This window comes from Amaranthus tricolor, chromosome 14, assembly GCF_026212465.1.
Source record: "Amaranthus tricolor cultivar Red isolate AtriRed21 chromosome 14, ASM2621246v1, whole genome shotgun sequence".
Taxonomy (NCBI): Eukaryota; Viridiplantae; Streptophyta; class Magnoliopsida; order Caryophyllales; family Amaranthaceae; genus Amaranthus; species Amaranthus tricolor.
This window is the reverse complement of record NC_080060.1, coordinates 3640562-3660756: the sequence shown is the minus strand read 5'-3', so window position 1 is coordinate 3660756 and position 20195 is coordinate 3640562. Positions and strand designations below refer to the sequence as shown.

The window sequence follows — 20195 nt, the reverse complement described above, 5'->3', positions numbered from 1 at the left end:
TCGGTGTTTGGTTTGGACTCGGTTTAGGGTTCAAAAAAACCGAAATGTTTATCTTCCATTTGATTTGTTTGAATTTTTGCCCTTATTTTTAGCTTTTTGTTAAATGTTTTTTACTCGTTCAAATTAAAAAACTCTAAAATTATTAAAATCTATTTAGGAGCTTTAGAAAGAATAATTTTGAAACAATACATGCAAATTTGATTTTCGGTGCAATTCGGTCTATTCGGTTCAATTTGGATTGGTATTTTAAAATTCGGTTTGATTCAATTTGAATTATAAATATTATGATTTGGATTTAGACTGAAAATATCAAAATCAAAATTTATTCAATTTGATTTGAATTTATATCGAATCCAAACAAAAACCAGACTTTCACACATAGATACAAATACTCAGTGTTACACATAGTGTGGTTGACAATCCACCAAGCTTGAGGTCGATGGGTCGTTGAGCCTTCGGCATTTGCTCTTTATTTAGAGCTTGAATGTCGCGCTGGATGATCCATCGACCTTGATCTCACCGAGTCTTCAAGCCTAAATCATTGCTTTTTTATTTAATCTTGCATTTGCTCTTTGTTATCTAATAACTAGATTTCTATACCTATGTACTTATACTAGACCAACACAGGGTCGGCCCTAAAGGTGAGCAAAAGGGGCTATAACCTAGGGTTTCATATCAAAAACCAAAATTAATAGGTGTAAAAGGATCCATATAGCTAGGTGATAAATTGTAAAGGAAAAAGACCTTAATTTGCTATTTCGTTCGGGCCCAAAAATATCTAAGGCACCAACATAGGGAATTGTCCATTTGAATGGGCTAAATGTCAACTCAAGAAGCTTGTAAACAAAAATCCATTAAGGGCTTGCTTAGATTGGATGTAAATAATTAAGAGGAGAAATAAAGTCAAACTAATGAAATAAAAGCACATAGAGATGCATTTGAAGTAGTTGAGCTAGTTGTGAAGAAGGTAAAATGAGCATAAAATAAAAATAATGAAGGAAAAAGATGATTTCCCCTATTATGGAGGTAATACAATCCCCCATCCTTTCATAGGATAAATATTTACCCCATAAAATTGAGAGATTCCTTCATTTTTCATTATTTTGCAATCATTCTTCCACCTCTACAATAATTAAATTTCACTAATTTCTCATTTATCAACTTCATTTTTTTACTTTGATTTTTTTCACCCCTTAAATATTTACACCCAATCCAAAAATGGCCTAAGAAATACTATTACATGTAATTATAGTAGTGAATTTAGGATTTCGAAGGAGGGCAAGCGTAAAATGTTATACTTCATACAATAATCTTTCTCAAGTCAGGGGACTCTTTGCCGCGCTCTCCTTTATAGGTATGAGTTACTGTCGTCTTTCTCTCCCTAGACCTGTCTATAATTTTCTATAGACGGGATACACAGGATATGATGATGACTACTTTAAAAAAAATATATATCAAATACATGATAAAAAGAACGACTCATGGGTGCAAAAGATAAAAATATTTGAATCAAAAATTAACAAATTTATACATGTAAGTTGTAAAATCTTGGACCTTTAGAAGATGTAAAAGAGGCCTTACCAACTGGGTTAATTACCAATCTTTTATTGCTCATTCAATATAATTTTTTCCGCCCAAAAGTAGGGGTAGCGCTTGCTATCCCTTGCTGCACTAGAATTGCCGATGCATGTATTTCCTTCCTTTCAATTGTAACATTGAAAAATACGGATTTATTTTATTTTCTAAATATGTATCAGAAATATTAATTAAATTTTTTTCTCTTTAAGATTAAATATTTCAAATGAAAAAAATATTAGAGTATTAATTAATTGGTAGAAAGAGATGTAAGAAATTATGAGAATAAAGAGAGATGAATAAAGAATTAATATCCAATAAGAAATGGGTGGTGACAATTTGGAAGTACGCAATACTCAGAAAGAGATTTGCTTAGCTGAGTCTCATAACAAATATTTCATTCATTACTTAATAAAATGAGTTTGGGAGAGGCTGTTTGTTAAAGAGATGATTTTTTCAAAAAAATTTTATTTTTATTTTATTTTTATTTGTATTAATTGGATTATATAGCTCATATATTTAATATGTCTTTTGAAGAGACCGTCTTTCATAATAATTTGTAAATGAGCTAATGCAATATTTGAGAACAAAAAATTCATTTGAAAATATAAAATTGATTTAAATTTAGTATTTAAAAAATTAAAATAAATCAAATTTATATTTGAATCAATTCGACTATTATTTTAAAACTAGTTAAATAAATAAATTAAAAATAACTTACAAAAATATATAAAAAATTGAAGGGTTATGATAATTACAGCTCTTAAGGCTGTACATAAAAATTAACAAATTTTATTTATAATTAATGATTTTAATTTTTTAAGAGAATCTAATCTAGAAATTAAAAAACAATTAATATTCATATAATTATTTTTACTTTCAAATAAAAATATAATTAAATTTTTATATTTTCAAACTAAAAATTATATTAAATCACATAGATAAAATACAAAATTCTATTATAAATTATACAAGCAAAATGAAATAGAGAGAACAATAAATTTTCCATATGATTTGCAATAATCGAGGGAGTAGTGTACATGATGGGCATTATGAAATACTTCTATGAATTAATTGTGGGAATATGAAGAAATGCAGGTTGCATTTAGCATCATCTGAATTAATATCATGGAAGAATTTTTGTAGAATAAAAAAAGTCAAAAAGTCAAAGTATTAAATTCCTCGTGTTAGAATAATCTATTTGAGGAAAAGAATAAATCTGTCAAGGCAACCAGAATATTTCTCCAATATTCCATACATATTTAGGGCACAAAATATTCTGTATATTCTCATTTTTTTAGGAAGCTTTTCTTGTATAAATATGATACAATGTATATTGGAATAAATAAATAAACACAGAAATTCAAACCCGTAAATTGGTTTATTCCCTTAATTATGGTATCAGAGCCAAGACGTTTCTGAGGTAGAAATCGTCTAAGCGGCTTCATCGTCTACCGGAATACTAAACCTTACCTGAAAAAGAAAGAATGGAGTCAAAAGACACCATAATCATGCCAGACACGAAAAAAAAGGGAGCAAAAATGGCCGGCCCATTCTCCGATCAGTCAAGATCTGGAAGAGCAGCAGCCGTTTCAAGCGTTAAATCAGACGGAGGTATGGCGGCCATGGTCAGAAAAGCAAAGGAAGATGAAGGAGAAAGGGAGACGCAGAGTCAGAAATGGGAAGGTGACCCTTCAAATGAAGGAAAATGTGGCCCTTCAAATGAGGGTCACACGCTTTTCAATGAAAAAGAGAGGAGAGACGTGGCTCCCTCTCGTCCTTTTGTTTTCTCTTGTGTAAATAAAAACAACCCTGTTAACGAATGGATCCTTGATTGCGGAGCTACGGACACAATGTCGTATGATAAAAATGACTTTTTTAATCATGTCCGACCAAAAAAAAATCTCATTAAAACTGCTAATGGGGAAGAAATTAAAGTCATGGGTGCTGGAGCTATTACCGTGTCAAAAAATTTAACATTGAATAATTGTCTTTTTGTTCCTAACCTTTCACATAAACTATTGTCCGTTAGTCACCTTACAAAGGAACTCAATTGCACTGTGCTTATAAAATCTGGTTCTTGTGTTGTGCAGGATGTTCAGACAGGCAAGATTATTGGGCGTGGTATTGAAAAAGATGGTCTGTACTACTTGGAAGAGACGGTTCAAAAAGGCAACGCAGTTCTTGCTCATGGGTCACGGGGGAAGCAACTGTGGACTTGGCATCGTAGACTTGGACATCCATCTGTAGGGTATCTCAAGAAACTTTTTCCCACTTTAGCTAGATCAAATTTGGACTTTAAGTGCGAGACATGTATTTTGGCAAAGAGTCATAAACACTCATATCCTAGTAGTTTGAATAGATCTAGCTTACCATTTATGATTGTTCATTCTGATGTTTGGGGACCCGCACCTGTTTGTGGAATGCATGGTTTTTTTTATTATATTGTGTTTATTGATGACTGTACTAGAATGAGCTGGATCTACTTTCTTAAACACAAATCTGAGGTGTTTGCAGTGTTTGTTGATTTTTATCACATGATATGCACCCAATTCCAAACCCAAATCCGTACCTTACGAACAGATAATGGCCGTGAATATGTTAATACTGAAATGCACAAATTCCTTGCTAGTAAAGGCATTATCCATCAAACTTCGTGTCCAGATACACCTCAACAAAATGGTGTAGCTGAACGGAAAAACAGAACCCTACTAGAAATTACCCGTGCCATAATGCTTGAATCCCATATCCCTACCACTCATTGGCCCGATGCTATCTCCACTGCTACCTACCTCACTAACCGTCTTCCCACAAAAGCCTTAAACTATAAAACACCTTTAGAATCCCTTCAAACCTACCTTCCCATACCTTCCTCACATTCCTTACCTCCTCGGATCTTTGGGTGCACCGTCTATGTTCATTGTCCAAAACGGATACGAAGTAAACTAGAATCACGGGCAATTAAGTGTGTTTTCTTGGGATATGGAAGAAACCAGAAGGGGTATAGGTGTTATGATCCAAAAACTCAACGAATGTACACTACGATGGATTGTGATTTCTCTGAATCCGAATACTACTACGCCCATCCTCGATGTCAGGGGGAGATGAAAAATGACGATCTCAGATGGTTAGCTAGTCCATGGATGTTGAACCCAGACCCACAAGAGCAATTAGGCAATGCTACCGAACTGTCTTTTCAATTCATACAACCCATACCACATCCAGTTGTGTCTGAACATCAGGTTAGTTCTTTACTTGAGCAAGATAAGATATGTGATACTGAGATTGTTGATGCTGAGACTGTTGATATTGCTGATAAGAATGAGGAAACAGGGGAAGAGCAGACAGGTGAATCCCAGGGGTACATACTCCCACCTCGCTCAACTCGAGGTGTACCCCCTAGAAGGTACGATCCGGATTATGAGGCCAAAAGATCGAAATATCCGATCGAGCCAGTTGTGGAGGATAACATGTCACAGAGTGCTTTAGCATTCAAAGCCGCTATCTATGCAACTGAACTTCCACAAAGTAGTGATAAAGCTATGCAGGATGTTAAATGGAGGAAAGCTATGGAAGAAGAGATTGATGCTCTACAAAAAAATAAAACATGGGAAAAATGCACCCTACCGAAAGGAAAAAAGATAGTGGGATGCAAATGGGTGTACACAGTGAAATATAAGGCAGATGGATCCATCGAAAGGTACAAAGCTAGACTCGTGGCGAAAGGGTATACACAGACATATGGAGTTGATTATTCAGAGACCTTCTCTCCGGTTGCTAAGCTGGATACTATAAGGGTTTTATTCTCCATAGCAGCGAATCTTGATTGGCCTCTTCACCAATTCGATGTAAAAAACGCCTTTCTACATGGAGAATTAAAAGAAGAAGTATATATGCAGGCTCCCCCAGGATTTTCAGGAGACTTTGGGAGAAATGAAGGGTGTAGATTACGGAAAGCTCTATATGGGCTAAAACAATCACCCCGAGCATGGTTTGGCAGATTCACTTCAGCAATGAAACAATTTGGGTATAAACAGAGTAACTCCGATCATACACTGTTTCTGAAAAAGAATGGAAGTAAGATAACTTGCCTTATCATCTATGTGGATGACATGATCATTACAGGGGACGACACAGACGAAATAAAGGTCTTAAAAGACAAGCTGTTCAAAGAATTCGAAATGAAAGATCTAGGAAGGCTCAAGTATTTTCTGGGGATTGAAGTCCTAAGGTCTAACAGGGGCATCTTTATATCCCAAAGGAAGTATGTGCTGGATCTACTAGCTGAAGCAGGTATGTTAGATTGTAAGCCTATTGAAACTCCAATAATGATCAATCATGGTTTACAAATTCTTGAAGATGGGGAACCGACAAACTGTGCGCAATACCAGAAACTAGTAGGGAAACTGATATACCTAGCCCATACAAGGCCTGACATAGCTTACGCAGTTGGAGTTGTGAGTCGAGCCATGCACCGACCTCAGATACGACATATGGAAGCAGTAATTAGGATCTTGAGATATTTGAAAGGAACTTCAGGAAGAGGGGTTCTATACCAGAAGAACGGTCACCTTGATGTAGTTGCTTACACTGATGCAGATTGGGCAGGGGACAGAGATGATAGGAGATCAACATCGGGTTATTTCACTCTAGTAGGTGGAAATCTCGTGACATGGAGGAGTAAGAAACAAAAGGTTGTCGCCTTATCGAGTGCTGAAGCTGAATTCCGGGGAATTGCCAAAGGAGTTACTGAAATCTTATGGTTAAGAAGACTCCTTACTGAGCTTGGCTTTATGCCCATAAAGAGCAGCGTGTTGTATTGTGATAATCAGGCCGCCATCAACATCTCAGAGAACCCGGTACAACATGATCGTACGAAACATGTTGAAATCGACAGACACTTCATAAAGGAAAAGTTGGAAAATGAAACCATTAAACTACCTCATGTTCGCTCAGAGGATCAGTTGGCAGATATCCTCACTAAAGCAGTAGCAACCCAGTCTTTCGAGAATGTTTTACACAAGTTGGGTGTTGGTGATCCTACGACCCAACTTGAGGGGGAGTGTTAGAATAATCTATTTGAGGAAAAGAATAAATCTGTCAAGGCAACCAGAATATTTCTCCAATATTCCATACATATTTAGGGCACAAAATATTCTGTATATTCTCATTTTTTTAGGAAGCTTTTCTTGTATAAATATGATACAATGTATATTGGAATAAATAAATAAACACAGAAATTCAAACCCGTAAATTGGTTTATTCCCTTAATTACCTCGTTTCTCACAAGATAGTCCGGCTAATATCCAGGCCAAAGTCCCAAGATGCTTTAATAATTCTTTCCATAAATAAGGCAAGTCTCTTGAGTCTCCTTATTCATTCAGCTCTACCTATATGCATTGTCTTACATTACTACTCGTATCCACTTATTGACCTATGTATAAATTTTCTTAAATTAAGGTTAAACTTAAACTTCATAATATGTTTTTTTTTTTAAGTATAATTTATATCAAGAAAAAGAAACAAAAACATTGAATTAGATAAAAAAATATAACCTTGCGACATATAAAAAAACCCCAAAAAAGAAAAAAAATCATTGGAACCCACCCCAAACTATGACTAGCAACCCAAACAACATAGTTGTGTTAAAGCTTCATAATATGTTATTTATTTTATCACATCATCTTATGGTGCAATTAAATCTAGATTTCTTTTCGACTAGACGTGTATATGTAATATTTGTCCTTCTCATATAAGTCATACATGATGCAAAATAGTCCATTTGAAATGAAGGATAGATGGAATTCATATCCGGTCAATATTCTATTTGAAATGAGTAGTGAATGAGATTCAAATTCATTAAATATTTCATTTAAAATGTATGGTGAATGAAATTCAAACATGTCAAATATATTCCACTTGAAATAAAGGATTTATAAGATTCAACCCGGCCATAATAACTATTCTGTCATATTGACTTCTGATATCATATAAATGAACCAACGCAAATAAAATTATAAGCTCATGGTTAAAGTGTCCAAGTATGTTATATATAACATATTCTAAAACTTTAATTATCCCCTTAAAACATTTAGTTAAAACCATAATATTGCATGTACACCGTAACAAACATTGAATAAATTGCTTAAAGTGATGTTAAATTAGAAATTTAAAACAAATGACACATTATTTCTAGAAAAAAAACATGTTTAGGAGTAAAAATTTTATTACTTGGAGAATTACATGCATAAAACACTTTATCAACATCATTATGTCTAATGTATCACGCCCATCGAAAACCATAAGCAGGGTTTGAAAAGCGAAGGACACCGGCAATTCATATCCATAAAGAAGAGAACGCCTAAAAAGTCTCAACTCGAGGAAAATTAAGAGAAATTTCTTCAATGAATAACATAAAACATTTTATGATATAGCAATAAACTCTTTAACATTTTTATTCTTTAATATCAACAACTAAATAAACGGTAAAGGTTAAAAATATTTTTCAATATAAATGATCATCCAAATGATATCTAATCTATGAGAAAAAAAAAGGTAGAAAAACATTTTCCCTTAATTCAATTTACAAGTTTTGTAGCTAATGATCTTTTATCTTGAACTTACTTGGAATTTAATTCAAAATAAAAAACACAACATTGAATATCATTTATTTATTACACAAATTCTTGTAAGAGAAGATTTCTTTGAGAGACCATCTCTGATTGAGTCAACCCATTATATATTTTTAAAAACATTATAAGTAGGCATTAAGAATAATGTAAATATACATTTAAGATTTTGAAAGTAGACATTAAAAATACGATAAGTAAGCATTAAGGATAGTGTAAGTAGGTGTTAAGAATACGGTAAATATACAGTAAATCTTCAATGAATTGGGCTTAAAATACGTCTCTTAAAGAGAAAGTGTCTCAAGAAACTACCTATATTTATTAATATTAACAAAACAATCAAAATTACTTTAATGAGAACAATCTGTCATACCTAAGATGTTAATGCTTTCATTTGGTTTTTTGGTAAAGGGGTGGAAAAGAAGAGTGTTTTGTATGACGTTAATGTTTGATACTTGTCAATTCCAAAATTACCCTAATAAATTAGGAAATTCATAATAATAATTAATACACAACATAAGCTAAGGTAACTACTAGCTAGAAGAAACATTACATTAAATACTCTTATTTTTATCTCAAAAGACATAATAGACATCATTTTATATTTGTATATTACATTTTGTTGTTGATCATGCATGGTTATTCATAGAGTAGATATTATCTCATAAAATCATCTCAACCAAAATTTATTTTAATGGTTGAAATCTCATGACATATTATATACTCTATCGGATATCTATCAGATATCATATAATGATATCATAACTGCAAACTATTAACTACACTAATAATAATATAATTATCTTAAATTTACACTTGTTTGATCACATTTTTTTGCATTAGCAATATTTAACTTAATTTAATCTTAATCAAAACACTAACAATTAAGCCACTTAACCTTCAAAATCAACCCGTCTAAAAGAGATCATCAGCATTTTCAGCATCCAAAGACATATCCATCATGTTTACTTGATCTTGATTAATAACACCATCTTCAAACAACCATTTCTCTAAGAGAGACAATGGCAATTTCTGCTCCTCCGCCTCAGCAGCCGCCATCGACGCTGACTGCAGCGAGGCGTCGGTGGTGGTTATAGACGAGTTTGAGTTCGAGTTCGAGTTCGAATTCGAGTTGAAGCTTAATAGTGACTTAAATTCATTATTATCTGAACAATTCCATTTCTTATTACTACTATTATTATTTTGAGTTGATTGTAGGGTTGAAGAAAATGACCCATTTGAATTGGGCTTTCGGGTCATCCAGTTTTCTAGCAATCGGGCTATGTTTTCTGCACTTGATGCATATAGGGCCGGGTTTGGGTTCAGGCTTGGGCCCGGACTAGGGCCCGGTACAAGATCTGGTTTTTCAATTGATAAGGCTTCACAAAGGGCTTGTTTGGCCATATTGATATCAGTTTGAAGCCTTCTTTCCCATTGTCCTTTATTGGAGTTATGAGAAGAAGAGGTTGAAGAAGTTGAGTTTGAAGAAAACCCTTCTTGGGAAGATGTGTTTTGACCATCTTGCCCTTCTTCAAGCTTCTTTAGCTTCTTTTTGAGATGGGTATTCCAGTAATTCTTTATATCATTGTCTGTTCTTTGTGGGAGATATGATGCTATGGCAGCCCACCTATTTAATCAAATAAAAACAAAGCAAAAGAAGTAAATTCATATTTGTATCTGTATAATTATGATCAACATCAAAACAGAAAAACAGCATAAAAACATGGAAAATAAAGCATAAAATTTCAATTTTTTCTACTAGTGTAGTAATTTTGTTTTTTGTGTAACAGATCTTATGTGTTAAAAAACACTAGATCAAAGATGGGCACAATTTAAGAATGATGGGAAAGAATAACATTTCTTGAAATCACAGAAAATCAAAATAAATAAGAAATTAAATTCAGAATTTATGTTACCAATCATATTATTATAATTGATTCATTTAGTGGAGCTAAATCTTTTGTATTAAGGTTTTTGTATTGCTCAGTAGTATATTTGTTAAAAAATAAACCAACTTATACAGATAGGTAAGATTATTTATAAATAATCAATAATTGAAATTATTTTCAGTGAATTTGATTTGATTTATTTTTTACAATTGACCCTTTTAGGTATTGTAATGCAAATTTAAAGGAGTAATAAATATTATAAATCATGTTATTTCTTGATAAGTGTAATTAATTAATGATTTAGAAGATAAAAAGGTAAGGAATTAATTAATTTTACCTATTGCCCAAAAGAGCTTGAAGGTGGATAATCATTTTTTCCTCTTTCTCAGTAAAATTGCCTCTCTTAATACCAGGACGAAGATAATTAGTCCATCTAAGCCTGCAACTCTTACTGCATCTACGTAATCCTGAACAAAAAAAAAATACAAAATTAACAAACATCGAGTTAAAGTTTAATTTTTTCACCTAATTTTTGAAGGATGAATAAAATAAATTTGCCCTAAAAACTTTTAATGAAGATCATGAAAAAAAGTAATAAAAAAAGTGAAAACTTTAGCAGGTCATGACAGCTGCAGTAAGGAAAGAATTTAATACACAATTTAATGATCAAACCAACCTACAAACACGAACAATCAAAGCCACATAGCATGAATCTAAATCTTTAAATCTAAGAATAAAATTAGTATTAAAGAAAGAAAATTCACAAAATTACAAAAAGTTTTGGTACCACCGAAATATTTTTTCAATCAATCAAAAATCTTTTTTTTTCATTCCATTTTAGATCAAAATTCGATTTTCATTATCTACTGAAAAATTAAAACTCTTAATCCTTTTGTCGGTGGAAGGTTTTAATCGTATCTTGCAAGGTACACTGAGGAAAGATGAGGACCTAATAAAATAGAGTAGTAAAAATCAAACATATGCACTCCAATAAAAAATATCCAGTTCTCATAGTTAGATTGACCTATTGTTAAAGACTTTTCTACTAAATCTCAATCAGAATTGGATTCTGATCACTACGTATAGGAAAATTAATTATCTCCCCCTCATAGCAAAGGTTTCCTTTACTTCACAATGAAACAAACTACAAGACTTATAGTGATTACCTAAACCTAGGGTTTAGGAGAATGAGAATGAGAATGACATAAAAGAAAGTTACTTGTGTGACAAATCGTTTCTAGATGAGACGATCTCAAACAAGAAGCCATTTTCTCAGATATATAAAACGAATCTCTCAGTGAGACCTTCTCGTATAACAATTTTTGATAAAAGAAAAAAAAAATACCAGTATTAGTAGGAACAGCTCTCCAATTACCAGGACCATGTTCTTGAATATAAGAGACTAAAATTATATCTTCTTCAGGAGTCCAAGGACCTTTCTTCACCCCTATTTTATCACAACATGGTGGCCTTCCCATTCTTCTTTTTTCTTCTTAATACAAATTAAAAGGTACAAAATAAGGTAAGATTATGAATGATCTAAACAAGCATATAAGCTATGGTGGTGGCTAGCTAAGTGTAAATATTAATTAGTCTCTTTCAAACTAGCTAGGCTTCTTTCTATCTTTCTTTAAAGAGAGAAAGAATAAGACTAAGATGCTTTTTCTAAAGGAATTATCAGTTTTTGGGAAGAAGGAGAAAGGGTTAAAGACAAGGGTCCAACATTAGGTTACCTCTTAGTCTATATATAACCTTATTTTATATACTATTTATTACAACTGGCCAAAAGCTAACAATGTTCTCACACCAAAGTGTTAATCAGTATCGGATCCAGAAGAAAAAAAAAAGAAAACACTTAATAGTTTTTGGTCATTAATTATAAATATGAAAGAAAATACACTAAGCAACTCATCTAGGATATATCTATACATAATACTTGATTTTGTTTTAAATTTAAGTGATGTCAACTGACCTCAGTGACATCACACGCTTGATCCACCACTAATGTTATTTGATGATAAATTATTTATTTAATGTTATAGAAATATTAGATAATGGAGTATAATTAATGTTTATATAATTAAATATTTAAAATATTAGTTAAAAATTTTACTATTTAAAATTGTTTTATATTTGATTAACAAATGTTCAAAAGTGTTCATTAGCAATAACTTATACTTCTCTGTTTCATTATATTTATAACTGTTAGTAACACTTTTTCAAATAATATGTTACAGTCAATTCCAAATATTCTAGAACGAAGATAATATAATTATTAGTAAGTATATTTGTCTCATTTGATTTGTACATATTTTCTAGTTAGGGATGTCACACTTACTTGACTCCCTTTTCTCCTAGGATAATGATCATCATCATACTATTTATTTATTTTAGTCATCAATTAAAAAAAATATTTGCATCTCTATAATATTACAAATCAAATGAGAATACTAATAGAATAGTATTTTATTGATTTATTTGTTTTTAGAACATAGTATGCTCAAAGAAAAGAAGGAAACGAGAATTAAATCTAAAATTTTTAATCGGAAAAGAGCTTGTGATAGTTATTTCTTTTTGGATATTTAAATTAATGGTAATAATATTGTTGGTAGTGAACGAGTTAGTAATAAAAAATAAGAGTATATTATGTAGAAGGAAGAGTGTGAGAGACTACGACGCTGACCATGAGAGAGAGAGAGAGAGAGAGAGAAGGACAGGGGTTTCCAAGAGTCAAAAGGAGACAGCAAATGCATTTACTCCTTTCGTTTACAAAAAGTCAGCTTTGTTTTGAGCCTCACCGAACCGCGTGGCATTCAATTCATTTCTTTTTTTAATGCTAATATTTGATAATTTGATAATTAATAAAAAGAGAAAATAAATTATGAATTTAAAATAAAAAAATTAAAATGTATTTATAAGATTGAAAAGATGATAGATTATTATTAAAAATAAAAATTCTATAAAAATAAGAGATAATTCAAAATAAAAAAATAATTAAGAACAATAAAGAGATTTATATATTAATTAATGTACTTTACTAATAAGATACTGTTGTTTACTTAACAAAACCCTACCTTCACTTGAGCAAGTCCTATCTCAGTGACTTAGTCATCGAACTATTATATGCTAGTTGACCATTTCAGAACTCCTTCCTCCAATTAGATATAAGAAATTTTTAGTGCACATGTTAAGGTCTTTTGCTAAGGATAGCATTAACTCCGATTGATTCGTATCCAATTTTATGTATTTTCATTCTGATTTTAATAAACTTTTGAATCTGTTTTAAATTCCAAATATATATATATATATATATATATATATATATATATATATATATATATATATATATATATATATATATTCAGATTTAAATTCATTTAATAATACGCAAATCACAACTATAATAAGTTTTATGACCTAAAATCTCATCTCCTTTTCTTGGTGTGAGCTTTGGTAGTATGACCCTTGTTGCTTCCCCACCATATATAAATATCATATTTTCTGTTTCCTATCACAAGATCAAAGTATAATTGAGAGCCACACTAGTCAATTGTTTAGTGATCAATTATAACTCATATATCGCAATTGCATTTTTTTTTTATAATGATTACAAAAACACAATATTATAGACTTAAAAAAATAGTGTTACATCGACATTTCTCGAATTGGTTTTCTTATCCCCAATTAACCACTATAAGCTAGCTAGTGCATTGATATTAAAAGTAAGGGAAATTATTAATGTTATTCCTGAGTTTTTACACTTTGTCAATGGTATCTATAAGTTTTTCTTATTATTAATGATATCCTTGTATTATTAAGCATTTTACAACCGTAATCTTTTTTAACTTTTTCCGTTCAAAACCGTTAACTTTCTTTTATGTTTTGAATTGAAAAAAAAAGTTAACGGTTTTAGACGATTTTTAACGGAAAAGTTTTAAAAGGTCACGGTTGTAGAATGCTCAATAGTACTAGGGTACCATTGATATTAAAAAAAACTTAGGGGTACTATTGATAAAGTGTCAAAACTCAAGAGTACCATTGATAATTTCCCTAAAAGTAACAATGAAGAATGGCTAATGCATTGAAGGAGAATCTGTATTTAAAAATGTATTTTCTCGCGACTACTGTTAGTTGTAATTATCTATATTTTATCAATTTATTTTTGGACTTAGAGATAAGAATTTTTAAGTATTTCTAGAAAAACAAAAGGCTTATAGTCTCCAATTTTTAAAAAATATAGCTCTTAATAAAAACACTAATTTGGGAAATATAAAAAATCTAGAGGTTTGAAGACTCTAAGCCAAAAAAATATAGCTCTTTATTAGCTGCGACATTAGTTTGAGAAATATATTTTTATGGAAACCAAATTGAGATATTTGTCTTTTCCAACTCTATTTTAGCAAATCATACATAAAAATAACCTTGTCAAATTGAGTTAGATGATTAGAATATCTCATATGAAATTAATTTGTAACGAGATAATATGACTTGGAGATGATTAATTGACACCATCTCAAGTTATAAATAAAATTGTAATTCATTCTCAAAAAAATTAGGAGTAGTAATTAAATCAAACAATGAAAATATATAAAAAATATACACATTGATTATAAAATAGAATTGTATCTGGTTAACAAGTAATTCATTTCAAATTATAGATTTAATTACAAAATCATAAATGAAAAGTTTGGATAGTTATTCTCAATATTTTAATTTTACCTACTTTTAAAAGTATAAATAGATTGAATTTTTTTTTTGTCAAAAGATAATCTTAACACATTTTAAATCACCAAATGAAATTATGATTTTCAAACAAGTAACAAATTATCTAAAATAAATTACTAATACTCCAAAATGGTTGTTTGATTTTTTTTTAATTTTTTGTCTTTATAAATAGGACTATACTTACTTAATTGGAAGCTTTCATTGATAATGAAATTCCCATTAGGTTAGTTAAATTAGGAGTCTGACAAGACATTGACAAGTTTCGTTCTAGGTAGTGTGTATTCATGAATTAATGTATTTCACCAACTAAATTTCCAATTGACATTGACATAATAATACTTCTAAGGTGCGATTTGCTACTTGAATGTTCTTTGGGCATGCTCTCTAAATTTAACCTTATTTTTATTCAACTATAATTTTTAATTTTTTCATATTTATTAGTGATTAATCTTTGAATTTATAGTTAAATTTTTTATTTAAATAAATTTTCTGAAATTTTGTTTTAAATAGCTTAATAAGTTTGTTAATTATGATTAAATTATAATATATAAATATAATGCAATGACGGGAAAAACTTTTTTATTATATATGCATTAAAATTTGATATGAAATATATGTGGTGTAAAGAATTCAAATGGTAAAAATGATTGATGATAAATATGGAGTATTTTTTTATCTTGTGAATGAGAAACAAAAAAGTTGAAGTAGTGATCATAAATTAAAAATTTGAATATTGTAGATTAAAGGTACACCTAATGAACTAAATAAATTAATGCAAGTATTGATTAAGATGATAAAAATGCAATAATAAACAAACAAAAACATTAATATTTACTAGATTTACTAATTGGCTATGTTTTACCTTCGGTCTAGTTTTTTATTGATAATGAAGGAAATTAAAACCATGATACATCTTAACATGGATGAGAAATAGAGAGAAAGAGACATACTAGCAAAGTAGCAAGTGAAGCATTAAGTGTGGGTTTAGGCTTAGTTTACATTGCACACAAAGGGTTTAGGCATAGTATGTACTTTAACTTAACCGAAATCAAACCAAAAACAACACCTTTAATAAAAAATGAAAATTCACTATTGCACACAGCCCTAAGCACAAACATACTCGAACACACATAAGCAGATTCAATGGGTAGTCCAGATAGACAAGTGACAACATTTAAAAATTATTAAATTAATCTAACGATACTATAATAATGAGGAAAAAACAACTTGATTGAGTTGGTTTGGCTGGTAGTCACCTTCCACGCATGTTGCTAGGGATGAAACTGTACCATTAGCAATTATTTACATCTTACTTGTAATTTTTTTGGTCATTAATAACATCACCTATTTATTTCCTAAATCTATCCCTACGCACTCAAAAATACATATTCGAAACAAGTTCCACATAGTCCAAAGCTGCGGGCAGTGGTGAATTTTGTAAATTTTTTAAGTGGGGTCATATTACAAATATTATAAACAATACGGTTATTTTGCACATTTCATTAGTATTGATTATTGATTTCCATTAAAGATGAAACTTTGAGCTTGAGAGTTTGTTCATATATACAGAATGGCGAGTACTGATGAATTATTAATGAAATGCAATCTGTTTGAGTGGTAAGTTTCCAAGACACTATTATATATTATGTATGTGCTTTATTCATTAAAACTTCAATCGTACTTAATCCAGTTAATTTATACTTTGTATTTCTATTTTCTTCACATCTCTTCTCAACAACATTATTGTTATGAATGGTAGTATACTAATGTGATTATAAATGATAGTATACTAATGTGTGACTTGAGTGCACATTAAAGGGTTGAATTCATGTGTGTGACTCTTGAGTTGTGGAATCCAAAAGGGTGTAATAAGGTGAAGAGTATTCATGGGAATTATTGGTGTTAATGAAGATTAAGGTGAAGAGTCTCATGTGTGTGGCTCTTGAGATAATGCCTTTTCAAGTTCTTAGAGTTATTTCATAGTATTCATTACCCTAAATTAACTATGTATTTATGTGAGCCATTCATCTTCAAGTACCTAGCACTATAAATAGGGCTCTCATACCCACACTTCAAGTATGTAAAAACACATCAAACACAACCCTTAAGCCAAACACATAGCCTATTGTTGTTATCTCTATCTCAATTGTAATTCTTCATATTGAAGTGTTGTTTGTATTCATTTGATATAATATAAACATAACTACACACCACGGAGGACGTAGCCATCATTGGGTGAACCTCCTTAAATTTTTGTGTCCTTGTTTGTTACTTTGTCAAACTTATTTTTGCTCATTGTTGTTTGTTCTTAACATCGTAAGTATTTGGCGATCGTTTTCAATTGGTATCAGAGCCAAGGTTATTTTGCGGTGTTTTAAGAAATTATTACTTGAAAATCATGACTACAATGAAGCTCGATATTGAGAAGTTTGATAGGAATGTAAACTTTGGCTTATGGCAAGTCAAAATGAGAGCCATTTTGATTCAAAATGGTGTGCACAAGGCGATTGATGGTGTAGAGAAGATGCCGGAAGGAATGTCCGCATCGAGACGGGAAGAGATAGACACAAAGGCGTTATCGGCAATCCAATTATGCTTATCCAATGAAGTTCTAAGAGAGGTTGTTAAAGAAACAACAACCAAGAGTATATGGGAGAAATTGGAATCACTCTACATGGCCAAGAGTGTTACCAATAGGCTACTTTTGAAGAGTAGACTCTACGACTTACGCTTGGAGGAAGGTAAACCTTTAAAACCTCACTTGGATAAGTTTTGTTCCATTGTTATGGATTTACAAAACATTGATGTTAAGCTTGATGATGAAGACTTGGCAATTTATCTTTTATGTTCTTTACCCCCTTCTTATAAAAATTTTAGAGAAACTCTACTTTATGGTAGAGATAATTTGAGTAGTGATGATGTGAAGAATGCCTTGACTCAAAGGGATCTCATTGATACACAATTGTCACAAAAGTCACCAAGCAATGCTAGTGACTGTAAGAGGGAGGTCACAAGAGAAAGGTTCCACTAGTGGGAGTGGAAACAAGGGTAAAGAAAGGTCCAAGTCCGTAAGGCCAAACAAAAATAAGACTTGTAACTATTGCAAGCTTAAGGGCCACATCAAGAAGGATTGTTGGAAGCTTAAGAGAAAGCTAGAAGAAGAGGCAAGGGAAGGAACTAGCAATGCCAATGCTAGTTATGTGAATGATAGTGATGATGGCGATGTTCTTGTTGCCACTCATGAGTACAAAGGTAATAATGAATGGATTCTTGATTCGGGGTGCACATTCCACATGACTCCCAACAAAACTTTCTTCCATACATTTGAAAGTGTTGATGGGGGAAATGTTACCATGGGAAACAACACCACATGTAAGGTTGTTGGGATTGGGAGCATTAAAATTAAAATGTTTGATGGGATTGTGAGGACCTTAACCGATGTAAGGTATGTCCCAGGCTTGAAAAAGAATCTTTTATCTTTGGGTACTCTTGATAAGATCGGGTGTAGAATCACTTGTGAAGGTGGAGTTATGAAGGTAGCCAAGGGTTCACTAGTGGTGATGAAGGGGAGGTTGAATGGGAGTTTGTATGCTCTTCAAGGTTCAACCATTCTTGGCTCGGCGAATGTATCCACAAGCACAATGTCCGATCGTGACACCAAACTTTGGCACTTGAGGCTTGGTCACATGAGCGAAAGAGGTATGTTTGAACTCTCTAAACAAGGTTTATTTGATGGAAAAAATTTTGGGAACCTTGGTTTTTGTGAACATTGTGTTTATGGGAAACACAAGAGAGTTAGTTTTAAACCCGCCATCCACAACACTAAGGGGATATTAGATTATGTCCATTCCGACTTGTGGGGGCCTTCACGAACGCCCTCCCTTAGTGGTTGTAGCTACATGTTGATCTTTATTGATGATTACTCTAGAAAAGTTTGGTGTTACTTTATAAAACATAAATATGAAGTTTTTGATGTCTTCTTGGAATGGAAGAAGATGATTGAAAAGAAAGCCGGTAGGAGCATCAAGACCTTGAGAACCGACAATGGTCTTGAATTTGTTGATAGCAAGTTTCTCAATTATTGTTCTAATGAAGGTATTGTTAGACATAGAACTTGTGCAGGTCGTCCTCAACAAAATGGTGTTGCGGAGAGGATGAATAAAACGTTATTGGAAAGGGCAAGATGCATGCTAAATCAAGCAAATTTGGGGAAACAATTTTGGGCCGAAGCGGTGGCTACGGCATGTTATTTGATCAACCGTTCACCTCATACCGCCTTGAAGTTCAAGTCGCCACAAGAGGTATGGTACAACACTCCGGTAAACTATTCTAGTCTTAGAATCTTTAGTTGTCCAGCTTATATTCATGTAAATGATGGTAAGTTAGAACCTAGGGCTAGAAAAGGTATCTTTGTGGGGTATGGAGTGGGTGTAAAGGGGTATAGGGTATGGTGTAATGAATCAAAGAAAATTATTGTTTCTAGAGATGTTGTTTTTGATGAAGATAGCATGCTTGTATCTAATGTTGAAAAACCTTTTAATAATGATGATAATGAAGCACAAGTGGAGGTTGAATCCTCCAATGTTGATAATGAGAAAAATGATGATGTTCAACAAAGGTCTCCTCCTTTGTCCACAACTAGGCAAAGAAGGAAGATCGTGGCTCCAAGGAGGTACATTGAAGAGTGTGATTATGTTGTTTATGCTCTCAACATTGCTAGCGAAGTCGAAGGGTTAAATGAACCAAGTACGTACAAGGAGGCTATGGCCTCAAATGACTCAAGCAAGTGGTTGATTGCTATGAAACAAGAGATGGAATCTCTTGCGAAGAATGGAACTTGGGATATCGTTGTTGCACCAAAGAAAAAGAAGATTGTGGGGTGCAAGTGGATATTCAAGAGGAAGGAGGGTCCTTCTAGTGATATTCCTCCCATCTACAAAGCAAGGGTTGTTGCAAAAGGATACTCTCAAATTGAGGGTATTGATTTTCACGAAGTTTTCTCTCCGGTCGTGAAACACTCTTCTATTAGGGCATTGCTTGCTTTGGTGGCGATGGAGGATTTGGAGTTACATCAATTGGATGTAAAGACGGCTTTTCTTCACGGTGAGCTTGAAGAAGAAATCTTTATGAAGCAACCGGAAGGTTTTGAGGTAGCCGGTAAGGAGAATCATGTGTGTAGATTGAAGAGGTCATTGTATGGGTTGAAGTAATCTCCAAGGCAATGGTACAAAAGGTTTGATTCCTTTATGATTTCACATGATTTTGTTAGAAGTTCTTATGATAGCTGTGTTTATCTTAAGAAATTTGAAGATGGTTCTTTACTATATTTGCTCTTATATGTTGATGATATGCTAGTAGCATGTAGCTCTTTGCTTAA

At 32.1% G+C, this 20195-nt stretch overlaps 1 protein-coding gene across 1 annotated transcript; it reads right to left on the bottom strand.

Annotated features, from left to right (window-relative positions):
* Positions 1 to 8742: 8742 nt before the first annotated feature.
* LOC130799892 (myb-related protein 306-like) lies at positions 8743 to 11827 on the bottom strand. The gene is made up of 3 exons (XM_057663169.1): positions 11439 to 11827; positions 10431 to 10560; positions 8743 to 9831 (listed from the first exon to the last, which is right to left on the bottom strand). Exons 1-3 carry the CDS (start codon positions 11569 to 11571, stop codon positions 9120 to 9122), a joined length of 975 nt encoding a protein of 324 aa, XP_057519152.1. The 5' UTR covers positions 11572 to 11827; the 3' UTR covers positions 8743 to 9119.
* Between the last annotated feature and the right edge of the window lie 8368 nt (positions 11828 to 20195).